The sequence below is a fragment of the Chelonia mydas genome, chromosome 6, assembly GCF_015237465.2.
Source record: "Chelonia mydas isolate rCheMyd1 chromosome 6, rCheMyd1.pri.v2, whole genome shotgun sequence".
NCBI classification, from domain to species: Eukaryota; Metazoa; Chordata; order Testudines; family Cheloniidae; genus Chelonia; species Chelonia mydas.
In genome coordinates, this window is record NC_051246.2 from 96,096,497 (window position 1) to 96,111,053 (window position 14,557).

The 14,557-nt window shown below is 43.1% G+C and overlaps 1 protein-coding gene across 1 annotated transcript in view; it reads right to left on the reverse strand.

Annotated features, from left to right (window-relative positions):
- Positions 1 to 7,937: 7,937 nt before the first annotated feature.
- SEL1L (SEL1L adaptor subunit of ERAD E3 ubiquitin ligase) overlaps positions 7,938 to 14,557 on the reverse strand; it is a 58,310-nt gene continuing 51,690 nt past the window's right edge. The window contains exons 20-21 of the mRNA XM_037900801.2: positions 13,780 to 13,908; positions 7,938 to 12,383 (exon numbers count right to left, since the gene is read on the reverse strand). Coding sequence (XP_037756729.1) covers positions 12,180 to 12,383; positions 13,780 to 13,908 — 333 coding nt within the window. The 3' untranslated portion in view covers positions 7,938 to 12,179. The remainder of the gene's footprint in view (positions 12,384 to 13,779; positions 13,909 to 14,557) is intronic.

The window sequence follows — 14,557 nt, forward strand, 5'->3', positions numbered from 1 at the left end:
TCCTAGGTGGAGGCGCAGCCAGGCAGGTCTGTGCACTGCCCATCTGCAGGCGCTGCCCCAGCAGTTCCAATTAGCCGCGGCACTCAGGGCCTCACCTCCACCGAGGAGCTGGAGGGAAATGCTGGGTGCTTCCAGGAGCCACGCCAAGCCAGGGAATGTGCCTTGGCCCCACTGCGGCGCTGACCGGACTTTTAACAGCCTGGTCAGTGGTGCTGACAGGAGCCGCAAGGATCCCTTTTCAACTGGGTTTTCCGGTCAAAAAATGGATGCCTGGCAACCCTAGATGTGATGCAGATGTGTATTCCACTTAGGTCTGTGTGCACCCAGTGCACTGGCATGGGAGCATTTACCTAGCAGTACCTGTAGAGGGGTGATGCTTGCACTTCGTGGCCATATACCCAGGGGAGGGGCTATGAGGTGGTGCTACCCCACCCCCTCTTGGTTCCTTTGCACCAAAAGCCCAGAGATGAGACTCTGATGCAAAGAGACAGAGGGTGGGTCATGGAACACTCATCTTCATCACATCTCAAAGAACCACAGTTACAGTAACTAACCGTTTGTTCCTCTTCAAGCAGATGCAGCCATGTATTCCACTTAGATGACTCACAAGCAATACCCCTCCCAGGAGGCAGGGCTCAGAGTCTGCCTAAACGAGGCCTGCAGCATCACCTTCCCAAGATTGTATCCACCCTGGAAGATGCAGTAATGGCATAATTGTTCATAAACGCATGCATGGAAGACCACGTAGCAGCCCTGCAAACATCCCAGATGGAAACGTCATCGAGGAATGCTATTGACATTGCTTGTATTCTCATTGAATGAGTTCACACCCTCTGAGGGGTAGTAGCCAAAGCTATTTCATCCACAGTCTTGATACAGTGCAGGTAGGCCCATGTTAAGGTCCCACAGAGAAACCAGCTCTCGGACTGGAGAATGTAGACGAAGAAGCCCTTTTAAGAATCTTGATACCCTACGATTGGAGAAGATTGCTCTACCCTGAATGAGGGGCAGAAATGTCAATATCGCTGAAGATGCACTTGCAATAAACTAAATTCAAGTCCCAATGACTGAAAGTACAGCAGATACTCCAAGATCTCTTGGATGGACAGCAGCAGTGGTTGACTTCTGCAGGTCAATGACCAAATGGAAAACAATATCCATTTTGCTGAATAGGCCATCCGGGTAGAGGGTTTTCTACTGTTGAGTGGAACCTGCTGAATAGCTGCCAAACACTGCTCTTCCTCTTCAGTCAGCCATGCAGCAGCCAGGCCATGAGATACAGGGAGCTGAGCACAGGGTACAAGGTGCAGCCATGATGGAGAGGAAGCAGTATGGGAGACTGAATTGACAGTACAAGAAGGTTGGAGAACCAGCACTGCCTTGGCCATGCCAACTGTGGGATGATTGGGATTGGGGGAAAGGCATAGAAGAGAGCCATTTGCCACCTGAGATGGAAAGTGTTGGACAGGGAGGTTGGACTGAGCCCCCTTGAGAGCAGAACAGATGACATTCCCTGTTGTCCCTGTGGCACAGAGGTCAATTGTCAGAATGCCTCAAATTGTGAAGATAGTTTGAAGGATGCTTGTCTTCACGGAAACCACTTGTGACTCAGTGAAAAATTCCTGCTGAGATGGTCCGCAAGGTGATTCTGAATCCTGGGCAAGCGGTTAGCTATCAGAGTGATACTTTCCTTGATGTGAAACTGCCACAACCTGACTGCCTCTTAGCAAAGGATTCTGGAATGTGCTTCTCCTTGCTTGTTCACATAATACATTGCCGTGGTATTGTTGGTAGATATGTGAATCACTGAGTCCCTGATATAGATCTGAAAAGCATGACACATTGTAAATGGCCCAAAGTTCCAGCACTTTGATATGCAGAGAGGACTTTGACTACAGACCCTGGACTTTCAGCAACCCCAGATGTGCTCCCCAGCCCATCAAGGTGTTGGTGACAACAATCCTGGTTGGTAAGGGCCAGACGAAAGGAACACATTGACAAACATTCTTGAGAAGCGGCCACCACTGTAAGGAGTCCAGGACTACTGGAGAAAGACAGACCAATCTGTCCAGGGAGTGAAGAGGCAGACAGTAATTTGTCCTGAGCTACACTTGGATGGGGCAAAGATGCAGCCTTGTAAACTGGACCACCCGAGTGCAAGCAGACAGATGGCCCAAGAGCCTCAGGCACATCCGAACTCTTGAAGAAGGTTGGGATTGCAGACTGAGGCGGAGGTGGCAAATTGCTTGAAAATGGTCGGTCAGTAGAAATGCTTTGAACTCATAGAGTCTATTAGGGCCTCAATTAACTCTGTTGTCTGAGTGAGAATCAAAGTTGACTTCCTAGTGCATAGGATGAGAACCAGATGGTCAAGCAAGCACAGTGTAGTGTTGACATGAGAAAGGACTTCCTCTCTGCATCTGCTTCTCAGTAACCTTTTGTCCAGATACAGGAAGATGGGGTTCCATGTCTATTTGAGATATGCTGTGACAACAGCCATACATTTTGTAAAAACTCAAGGGGCAGAAGAGAGGCCAAAGTGAAGCACCCCACACTGGAAATGGTGCTCTACCGTGATGAATCAAAGGAATTTTCTGTGACTCGGTAAAATCACCACATGAAAGTAGGCCTCCTGAAGGTCCAGGGCAGCAAACCAGTCATTCTGAGACAATGCAGGGAGGATAATTGACAGTGACCATTTGGAACCTCATGTACCAGATATATTTGTTGAGGCTGCAAAGGTCAAGAATGGGTCTTAGCCCTCCCTTGGATTTGGGCACCAGAATGTACTGGGAATAGAAACCCTGACCCTGGTGATTTGGTGGAACCTCCTTCACCGCCCCCTACACAAACAGAGAGCGAACCTACTTAGGGAGCAGTAACTAGTGAGAAGGATCGCTGATGAGGGATGGGGAGGTAGGGAGAATAGGAAGGATGGAGAGGAACTGGATGGCATAGCCTGACCTGACAGAACTTAGGACCCAGCTGTCAGTGGTGATTACGCCCCAAGCATTATGAAAGTGGTCCAGCCTGTCCCCAAATGGAGGGGATAGGGCAGGGGGGAATGTAAGAATGGCCATACTGGATCCGATCAATGGTCCATCTAGACCAGTATCCTGTCTTCAAACAATGGCCAATGCCATGTGCTTCAGAGGGAATGAACAGAACAGGCAATCATAGAGTGATCCATCCCCTGTTGTCCACTCCCAGCTTCTGGCAGAGGCTAGGGATACTCCGATCATGGTGTTGCAACCCTGCCCACTCTGGCTAATAGTCATTGATGGACCTATCCTCCACAAAGTTACCTAGCTGGTTTTTTTGTGAACCCTGTTATAGTTTTGACCTTCACAATATTCCCTGGCAGAATTTTACAGATTGACCATACATTGTGTGAAGAAGTATTTCCTTTTGTTTGAAACCTGCTGCCTATTAATTTCATTGGGTGACCCCTAGTTCTCGTGTTATGTCAAGGAGTAAATAGCATTTCCTTATTCACATTCTCCATACCAGTCTAGATTTTATAGACCTTTATCATTTCCCCTCATGTGGAAGCTGTTCAAGACCCCTAATCAGTTTTGTTGCCCTTCTCTGTACCTTTTCCAATTCCAATGTATCTTTTATGTGATGGGGCAATCAGATCTGCATGTAATATTCAAGATGTGGGCATACTATGGATTTCTATTAAGGCATTATGATATTTTCTGTCTTATTATCTATCCCTTTCCTAATGGTTCCTAACATTGTTAGCTTTTTTTTTTTATTGCTGCTGCACATTGAGCAGTTGTTTTCAGAGAACTACCAACAATGAGACCAAGGTCTCTTTCTTGAGTGGTAACATCTAATTTAGACCCCATAATTTTGTATGTATAGTTGGGATTATGTTTTGCAACATGCATTACTTTGCATATATCAACATTGAATTTCATCTGCCATTTTGTTGCCCAGTCACCCAGTTTTGGGAGATCCTTTGTAACATTTTGTAGCCTGCTTTGGACTTAACGGTCTTGAGTAATTTTGTATCATCTGCAAATTTTGCCAGCTCACTGTTTATCCCTTTTTCCAGACTATTTATGAATATGTTTAAACAGCACTGGTCCCAGTACAGGCCCCTGGGGGACAGCACTGTTTACCTGTCTCCATTGTGAAAACTAACCATTTATTCTTATCCTTTGTTTCCTATCTTTTAACCAGTTACTGATCCATGAGAGGACATTCCCTCTTATTCCATGACTGCTTACTTTGCTTAAGAGCCTATAGTGAGGGATCTTGTCAAAGGCTTTGGAAAGTCTAAGTACACTATATCAACTGGATCATCTTTATCCACATATTTGTTGACCTCCTCAAAGAATTCTAATAGATTGGTGAGGCATGATTTCTCTTTACAAAAGCCACGTTGACTCTTCCCCAACAAATAGTGTTCATCTATGTGTCTGATAGTTCTATTCTTTACTATAGTTTCAACCAGTTTGCCTGGTACTGAAGTTAGGCTTACCAGCTTGTAATTGCCAGGATTGCCTCTGGAGTCTTAAAAAAATTGGCACCCCATTAGCTATATTCCAATCATCTGGTAAGGAAGCCAATTTAAATGACAGGTTACATACCACAGTTAGTAGTTCTGCAATTTCATATCTGAGTTCCTTCAGAACTCTTGTGTAAATACCATCTGGTCCTGGTGACTCACTACTGTTTATCACTTTGTTCCAAAACCTCCTCTAATGACACCTCAATCTGGGGCATTTCCTCAGATTTGTCATTACAAAGAATGGCTCAGGGGTGGAAATCTTCCTCACGTGCTCTGCAGTGAAGACTGATGCAAAGAATTCATTTAGTTTCTCCACAATGGCCTTATCTTTCTTGAGTGAGGACTGGAACACTGCTCTGGATGAGAGAGTCAAAATTGATGTTTGAGTTGCTGGAAGAGGGTGCATGGCCTGCCTGAACCCCGAACCCATCTGTTTCTTTCTGTAGGATCTGTGCTCCTTTCTGTGGTAGTACCGCTGTTTTGGGGAAGAGAAAGGCTGCCCAAACGTGCACTACAGATGCTACTGCAGTTGTTGCTGTTGAATGTCATACTGGGTGCATCTGCAGTGCCAGTGTTTACACCCCCAAAGGACCTAACAGTAGCCCTAGCATCCTTTAAGGAGTGCAGTCTTCTCTGTTTTATCTGAGAAAAGTGGCTGGCAAATCCTCAATGGCCTGCTGGCACTAGGAGTGATGCTCAAGTTCTGCACACAGAAAGACCTCCTCATGGTCACCGCAGAGGCCATCACTCTGGCTGAAGTATCCGTGACATCCAGCATGGACTGCCAAGAAGTCTAAGTCTCCAAGCTGCTCTTGGTGACAAATGTTTGAAATTTCTTCCTCAGGGAATTCGCTGGTCTACAAATTTAGATATAGTTGTTCAGCTGACAGTCACATTTGGATAGGAGGGCCTGCTGATTAGCAATTTGCATCTGTAAAGAAGAGGAGGTGTAAATCCTTCTGCCCATCAGGTCCATTCACTTAGTCCTTGTCCTCAGGAGTGGACTTAATATTGCTCTGTTGGGCTCTATCGTTCACCGTAGTTACTACCAAGGAATTTGGGGCCAGATAGGAATAAACCCCCTCAAATCCCTATGTGGGAACGAAGTAGCACTTTTCCATGTGCTTAGCTGCAGGCAGAACCAAACCTGGTGTGCTCCAGAGGACTTTAGCGGCGCAAGGAGCACATTGTTAATAGGGAGGGCAACTCTCCAAGGGGCTGATGGCTACAGGATATCCACTAACTTGTGAGTGTTCTCCTGCTGGGACTCCGCTTGAATACCTAGGAAAGTGGCCTTGCCCAGCAACTGGTCCTGGTATGCCTTGAAATCCTCTGGTACTGAAGGGGAGGTAGAGCCCTGCATCGCAGAATTGTCCAGGGATGGGGATGAGGCAGTTAACTGTGCAGTGCTGGATCCTGCTCCAGGGCTGACAGGCCTGGGCAGGATGACTTTGGAGGCTTCAAGGGGAAATTTCACCGGTACCTGGACCTGTGGTGGATCAACTGTTACCACCACAGACCTGGTTGGTGACCTCAGCTTCGAGTGGGACAAGAAGTGGGACCTCTGTGACCCAGGAGTGCCCCACAGAATCCACAGAGGCCAGTGGTATGGATAGGGCATTGGTGGCCAGTAGGCATTGGCCAGGGGACCCAGTCCTAAGCACAAGAGGAGCGTCAATCCTGGTACCCTTGGTGCTCCATGCATGGCCCTCGCTCAGGCAATGGAGAGCAGGAGGAGTAAGATCCTGACTTAGACACCGAGGAGTCCCAGGCTTTGTGATATAGCGGTGGGATAAGGGTGCAGCCAGTCTGACTTATCCACAGCCCAGAATGAGGAGGGGGCTGGTGCTCACAGTGGAAATGGTACTGCTGGCACCAAGTACGCTTCCATCATTTCCAGTGCTGAGACTGGTGTTGGTCCCAAAGCAAGGATCGGTACCAAAAGTAAGTAATGGTGCTGAAGCGGAGACTGGTGACTGCTGCCACGGCAACACTGGTGGCACCAGTCATGGGGGTACCGGAGAAGTTCCTAGTACCAAGGAAGTCCTCTGTGCCGACTCTGGTACTGGCCCCATTTCCACTGAGTATGGGGTGCAGTGCTGACAGACCCATAGGTTCAGCCAAAGGGGCTATAAAAGATACAGCCCTGGCAAAGTCCTGGACTGAGGGAGAGGTTGGGACAGAAAGGCAGAGGAGGTCTGCTGCTGCATGATACACCACTGGGGTGATAGCAGTTGGTGCTGGCATTGGTCTTGTCGGTACCAGACTCAATGGATACCCCCAGGCTGGAACCGATGTCAACAGCACAGCTCCCTGCATGGTGGTGGGAAGAGGTTGACGGGACCTCTTCCATCATGCACACTGGCATTCACGCGGTGCTAATCTACTCTCCTTCTGGAGGAGAGAGACGAGTCCCCACAGGACCTGGAGTGGCCTCGGTTGGCCTTATGTGAAATTTTCCTCAGAGCACTCGATGGGGAATGACTCCTCCATCTCTTCAGAGAGGTGCCAACTCCAGGACGCAAAGCGGGAGCACTCTTCGAACCCAAGGGCTACCTACAATGTGACTAAGGCCTCAATGCTGAAGTAGGCTGCATGGCCTGTTTGAGCAGGTGCTGCTTCAGACAAAGATCTCTTGCCACTTGAGTCTGTTTAGTGAACGATCTACAAATTGAACACTGCTCTTGACATGGGCTTTGCCTAGTTACACCACGCACCGCATGTGGGGATCGTTACTGGGAATCCCCCCCGCCCCCGACGTTTTAACTACAACTAACACAAAGTCTAACACACACTATACTGGGGTACTAATAAACTATATACAACTAGAAAAAAAAAAGTCACTGAATAGAGGATTGTGAAGTTGAAAACTGCAGAGTTCCGACTCCAGCTATGGGCAATAAGAAGGAACTGAGAAACGCTGGGGTTGCATATAGTCAGGGGTGGGCCTACAGCCATGAAATAGGAGCGTCCCCCTCCCCCCGCCCCGGTACTGCTAGGCACATTCTCTGACTCCAGCATGCACATACCTAAGTGGAATACATGGCTGCATCCACTCTAAAGAAGAATCTAATTCACTGACCAGGTCAAACACAGTTACATACAATTACAGATCAGTGTTACATAGCAGCTCCATGTCTGCAACAAGCATTATAGCTATTTTAAATATTGGAAAATGGAGGTACAGAAATTAAGCAATATGCCATAGACTTGGTATATGGTACTTGTGCAGATCTGGCATTACAACCCTGGTTTCCCAATTCCCAGTGCCTTACCAACTCTGCCTCCCTGAATTAGCAGATGCAATGCCTTTGTGTGTTCAGGACAGCATTTGGAATTAAAATACAAAGAAGCAGGACTTTATATATAGTTTTAGCCTATGGTTAGAACAGTTTGTTATCAGAACCAAAGTATCTTACAGCATACAGAGGTGTAACTTTATTTCACAGGATTAAAGACACAGTACAAAATGAATCTGTACATCTTTCTATTAACATAATTTGTTTACACAATTATATTACACTTTACCAGCCTTTATACTGCATTTCCTTAAATACAAAATAAATTTTAAAAATCCCTACAATACCCTCTTAACAGCTGCAGCTGATAAAGACAAAAAGGACTTCTGCCAGTAGCCCTTGCCTGCCTTTATGCACTTGTAGTAATTCTCAAGTCATACTAAGCCTTTTCCTTGTTGTATATTTGTGAATATTTTCTGGAACCCAAACATAAATATCATCTTATGGTTGCTTATTTAAAAAGGAAAGAGTTGGTGAAGTTGAGCTTTCCCCTGTAATAACAATGTGCCAAACTTAATTGGTATATTGATGGCAACAGGATTGGTACATAATATTTTTGAACACTATAAATGCTCTGACAATACATTTAACCTTCTTGAAAAGTCACACGGAAAGACAGGTTGATGAGTTTTACTTCAGCAAGTTTATCACAACAACCAAAGTCTCATGGAAAAAGTTTCACTTTTATGTTTTGAAAAAATGATTAAGGACATTTGTATTAACACAAGCTCCTTTCTTCCACTACTTATTCCCCATTTAAAATTATTAGTCATAGGGTGAAATATTTCCAAACAAATGAATAATGACAACTGATGTAAGCAGACCCTTGGACAAACATCACCAAGGAAAAGGTACATGACAGAATCCTAAATTCTCAACTTGGCAGTTAAATCAACTATTTAAGAGTTTTGTTTTCAAATTACAAGCAACATTTTTAAGTTGATAGGTACATAAGGTTAGTGATTTGAGGTCACTGGAATAAAATTGTCTCCTCAGATCTTCATCTTCCTAATTTCTTTCCACATGTAGAACTCCCACTGATGGCATTTGGGTACTCTACTGTTCAGAACAGTAAGCACTGGGAAGATTACATAGGTAAAGTTTGCACTTAAAACACTGCCGGGTGTGTGTGTGTGGGGGGGGGGGCGGCTATAAAATTATTTAACCCTCAAAACACACTATGGTTCACATTCAGAAACCCTGTTCTCATTCAAGCTTCCAGAATAAAGAATGAGAGAAAAGAAATATAAGGGAAAATAAACCAAGCAGAATTTAGGGTCAGTAGATTTTTAACCAAGTACAATCTCAAATTATCACTTATTTCTGACTGAAGTTACCTAACTTCCCAGTGGTGAAGTAGTCAGAACTCGCATATTAGCCTTCAGAGTTAGGCAGGTGCATATGCAACTTTAGCAACATAACTTCATTGAATTAGAAACAGAATTTGAATGAACTGCCACACCAAGTGATCAACTGAATTTTATTTTAAACCCAATCCCCCTTCAAATTGCTCTTGCACACAACTAGAAAGACAAGGTGTGCCACTAAAAATGAAAAGATGCTCTATAAAAACAAATACCAGCAAGATAATTAAAAACCCACTCCTACTTACTTAGGAAATTGAAAGAACTGGTTGATAAACTGTGTGCACAACCTGAAATAATTCAATATTACTAAGTCTTATTTTTGTAAGAAGCAAAAATATGCTGCAAAGTTTGGAGCAGAACAGTAAGGGATTGTCAGAAAAACTGAACCACCTTGTAGGCAGTGGACTTAGAAAATTTACTCATATTTCTTTAATCCCTGAGTTAGTTTGATGTTATTCATATTAACTAGTTTCTGCTATTATCACTTTATTCAAATGGATGCCATTTGACAAGATTAAGCGATGGTCAACAGTAGGGGAAAACTTCCTTATTGCTTATGTTGTACTTCTCAAAAGGCAATTCTATAAAATGAAAAAATGTTTTGATGATATATTTCCTTCTGTTGATTTCTTTAATGTAAAATGTGTCAGCTATGTGCAAAGCCAGCTACGAAAGACTGCTGTTATAAACCACATAGCTAGGATTAAGCCATTAGAATTTAGCTCTATTAGATTATGGATACACAATGCATTCAGTGGTGGTGAATTGGAAAATGTTTTCCATCCAGCCTTTAACTACCTCATGCTGAGCTAGAGAGATCTACAAAATCAAGGGAAGAGGTAAAATACTGCAGAGGGAAAAGGTCTGGAAGTTCACTGAATTTTTTTTTTAAAATAATGCAGGTATTGGACTGCTATACATTTTAATCAGACCATGTAGAAATTCAATACTGTTCCCTCTCAAACAGAATTGAAACATCCTCCTGCCCCAGAATGCAACTCCCATGAAGACCTAGTGAGATTCTGACTCCACGCTCTTGGAGTATCTAAAAGTTTTTTCTGCATTCATAATACTGCAGTCAGCCACAAAACATTAGCTTCCAGAAAAGAATATTTAGCCCTTCTCCCAAAATGCAATGAGTTAACTGCAAAGAGACCTTGCCCATTCAACTCTTTATAATACATTATGTACAAAACGATCTCACAGTTTCGAAGCCTTTTCATACAGGCTGGTTCTTTCTTAAATGCTGATCTACTGAACAAAAGCCTTTAAAAAGGAAGCAGTTAACTCTTTAAATGCACAATGTACGATCTAGAGGAAGCATCAGAGTCTTGAATATTGAAATTTCATTTTGCTTTAAAATAGTGTATCCACAGGGTATAGCGTTAATTTGGAAACAAATATCCATATCTGCTACTGAGAAAAAGGAATACAGATTTCTGCCTTCTTCCCCCCCGAAAGCTGTTCTCCCATATTTACTTCGTGCATTTAGCTTCCAAATGGTTATGATCACTTAAAACAACTATCAAGAATTTTACAAAACAAGAACCTTGAGTTTATAGGTCAGATTCTCTACCCCAGGGTGGCACCTTTGCACTGCTCTGGTGACATGAAGGAGCCATAATCCATTAGGACCACCTCCACTCTAGATGCTCCTGTGTTTCAGTGGGGGGCTGTTACCAGCCGGCACATTTCCGAGCAGTTCTTAGGCCGCTCTGAAGTGCAGCAATGCTGATGAAAATCCAGCTCCAATAGTAGGGAGCTGGAATTCACCCCTTTGTACCCCCTTCATTTAGATGTGCTCAGCAGATAGAGCCGATTCTCTGCTGCACCCACTATGTATGTAGCAAGATATGTAGATTTTAGCTGCATAAAGACCTTGTGATACAGGTCATTTCCATTGTACTTACTGACTGGACTGCTGAAGTTGTAAGACTAGCTGGAGAAACATGAGAGTCCCACCTTTTAATAAAAGAAACACTAGAAAAATAGTCTGCCTATAACTGAGCTGAGAAGGCTTCTGGCTATGTCCCCCCCATCAAAGTCTTTTCTTAATACTAATTCTTGCTGCATTCTACGGTTAACCATTCTCTCCTTACTAGAGAGACAAGAATAAAAAAATAAAGCAGGAAGACTAACAAATTGCCTTTTTGCTCTTGTGCTAAGAAATCCCACAAGTTGCACAGAGGCTACAAGAAAATATTCACCACTTTTCCAAATGTTTGTGGAGAACATTCTGTGGAGGATTTTTTAAATCATTCTTTTATTTTACAAATGCAATCTATCCCTATTTGCCTTCTGGAATAGAGATTGGCCATTAGCAAAAATGTATGCTGCAAGGAAAAAACAAAACCCCAAAAGTGCAAATCACAAAGAACAAGAAATTTGCTCACTAGTTACAGATTTTGCTTTTGTTTTTGCTTCTTCTGAATGGAAACATTCAGGTCAAAACATCAAAGGCAAATAATGAGACTACGTGAACGGTGAATAATTAAAATAATTAAAGAATAATTAAAATAAGGTCTATAGGAATACTTGGGATGCAGACAAGAAAAAAAAATTCTCTCACAGTTCTAGAGGATCTCTTTTTTACTCAGAAGAGCAGAGTTCAGGTTTTCAGCCTTCCAACATTTTTTTCTTTCTACATGGGTCAGCTCCTGTTAGCCAATGTTTTCCACACACTTTAAGAGATGATGAAAAAGGACTTTGAATAAAGAGAAATTGGATATAGCAGGCATCACTTTTGTAGTAGCACATTTGTGTTTCACGAAAAAAGCCATTGTGTTATTCCATTGGCACTGAAATAACATTCAAATCAGTCTAGAAAAAGTTACTTATCCCTGAAAAAAGGCATCATTCTAAGCAGCTTTCAGAATTTTATGCTTCTTTGAGCCTCTTTTGAAGGGAAAGGACCATTGATCTGTTCTAAATCACAATGAAAATAGTTTCTGCTGGAGAATACAGTTCTTTTCATTGAGATTCCGGTTGCTGCTATTGTGGCGGCTGATGTTCTGGTGGAGGTTCTTGTTGCGGCACAGCTGGCCGCAGCCCTGCCGGTCTGGGGATAGCTTGATGTTGCCTCTGTCTGTAAGCTATAACTGTTCCTAGGAGCAAAGCGATGATAGTCATAAGGTAAAGGTCCCACTCAGGTCCCAACAGCTGGTCCATGTCAAGATGTGACAATATCTCTCTGACCTAAAAACCAAAACAAACAACTCACCATTATGTTCTTCTGGCTGCATGAGTCAGAAATGTCATAGCAGTTTCAGACATCTTTAATTCTGGGGAAAGCCACCTGCATGTTTTATTTTTAGCAGTTTTCTTTTAATACACCAGTACCAATATTTGTCATTACAGATTAACCAAAATCAAGCTCCCGTTTCAACAGCTACAACAGGAAATGCTATGCACTATAAAATGAACACCTGCAACTTCTTCTTATGTGGTTACATATCTTTCATGTGAGCAAAGCCTTTAACCCACCAGTCTTAAGCCTGAGGCAAGAATAACCCATGCTGCCACATTAACAAGTAGAAACTGTTCTGCTCCTCCTTCAGACTGAAATTTTTTTTCTATCGCATTTTCTTCCTTGGAGCTCAAGACTTAACATCTGCACGAAAACTACAGGAAAAGAATTTTGCAGTAGTTCAGGTATCATTTGCTTATTTTCTGATGAATGCTGAAGTTTTATTATTTTTTTTCTTTTCATTTGCTGGAGCCTGCCAAATGTCCTGAACAAAAGTGCAGAAGTAGAAACCAGAAGTGGAGAAAGAGAGAGAAGGGGATGATGGTCTTATGCTTATGGCACTGAACCAGGTCTAAGGGAACTGAATCTAGGCCTCCTACTCTGCCCAGACTTCCTGTTTGACCATCAGCAAATCAATTAATCTCTCTGTGCCTCAGCTCCCTTTCTGCAAAATGGGTATTATCATTGCTCTCACCCTTTGAGTGTCCTGACCTTAGAGGTGTTGAGGGAATACATTAAATTAATGAACATCCGAGGCAGTCAGATAATATGGTGATGGGGGCCATATAAGTACCCAGACAAACATTTCTTTAATGCCCATCACTAAGCACTATGTGGAGACCCTGTTGAGAGAACAGCACCATAATCGTATTGATAATAGTTTCTGACTGGGGTGGGGTGGAATTGTTATGGTTGCATATAAGGGAGTGCAAATACAGTATGATCAAACCACAAGGAAGGAAAGCAAATAAACACTGGCATGCTGTTCCTGGGATGGTAAGCTTAATTCTGGGGAAACCTGCCCATATAAGTTACCAAGTTTTGGGCGAGGAAAGTTCTCTTGAAGGGAGTATTAGCACAGCATCTAGAACACTGATTGGGGGATTAATTATTAGGATAAAATGAGTATATCCCACACAATTTCCTGCAACTGCAGAGGTAGGAAAGGCATTGTTTTCCATTTTTTTGGTGACATAGAAGAAAACAAGACAGTGCAGAAAAGCTTATCCTAAAAGGTACGGAGTTTGGGGTGGGGATGTGATGCTTTGCTTCCACTTCTAAGGAGGTTCCAGAGTTAGGAATAAAGATTCCTTGCCATCACTCTTAAGTGTCTGCATTACTTACATTGGTTTCTCGTACATACTGCAAGGAGTAGACAATCCCGAGTTTACAGAGTGCTAGGAAGACAGGAACTTGAGCATCTGGGCTGGCTTCAGCTGCCATGTCATAGAAGCGTTTTGCAAGGTGAATATCCTGTAATTAATACATAATACACTGAAATCTATTTCCAAAGAAATCCAAACAAAATTAAGGTATTTAAGCTGGCAGTTACTTCAGGGCCAAGAGCTTCCGATACCAAAAGAAATTTTTATACTTTGCCTGTTTGCCAGATAAGAGCCAATAATGCCCATTCATAAAAAAAAAAAGCCTTTTCAAAGGAAGAACTGTTTTGTGGCCAACTTTATTTCATTAAGATCTGTTCTACTCCACCTCCTTCTGTTTCAGGCCATGTATTTGCATCCACATCCATACTCACATGCTGTGTGAGTAAAACTGTCGAAATTGATGTAGGAGTGGCTGTTCAATCAATATATTTTAATACACACACAGAACTTTGCAAAGCAGTAGGGGAGCCTTCATCCTAAAACACCCTTCTGCAGACACTCCTTATAGCAGACTGGCCACATACATTAGAGAATATCAACCAACCAAGCCCCAGTATTTTAGGCTTCATTGAATGCATTTTAGAATGCAACCCTAACTATGCAGATGCTACCAAGTGACTCCATAATCTTTCTGCTTGCTGCTACATGACAAAGCCTTAATTTATATTGGAATTTTAAGAAATACAGAAAACCATCTTATATACACCTTGTGCTGATGGGTTATATTAGCTATTTTA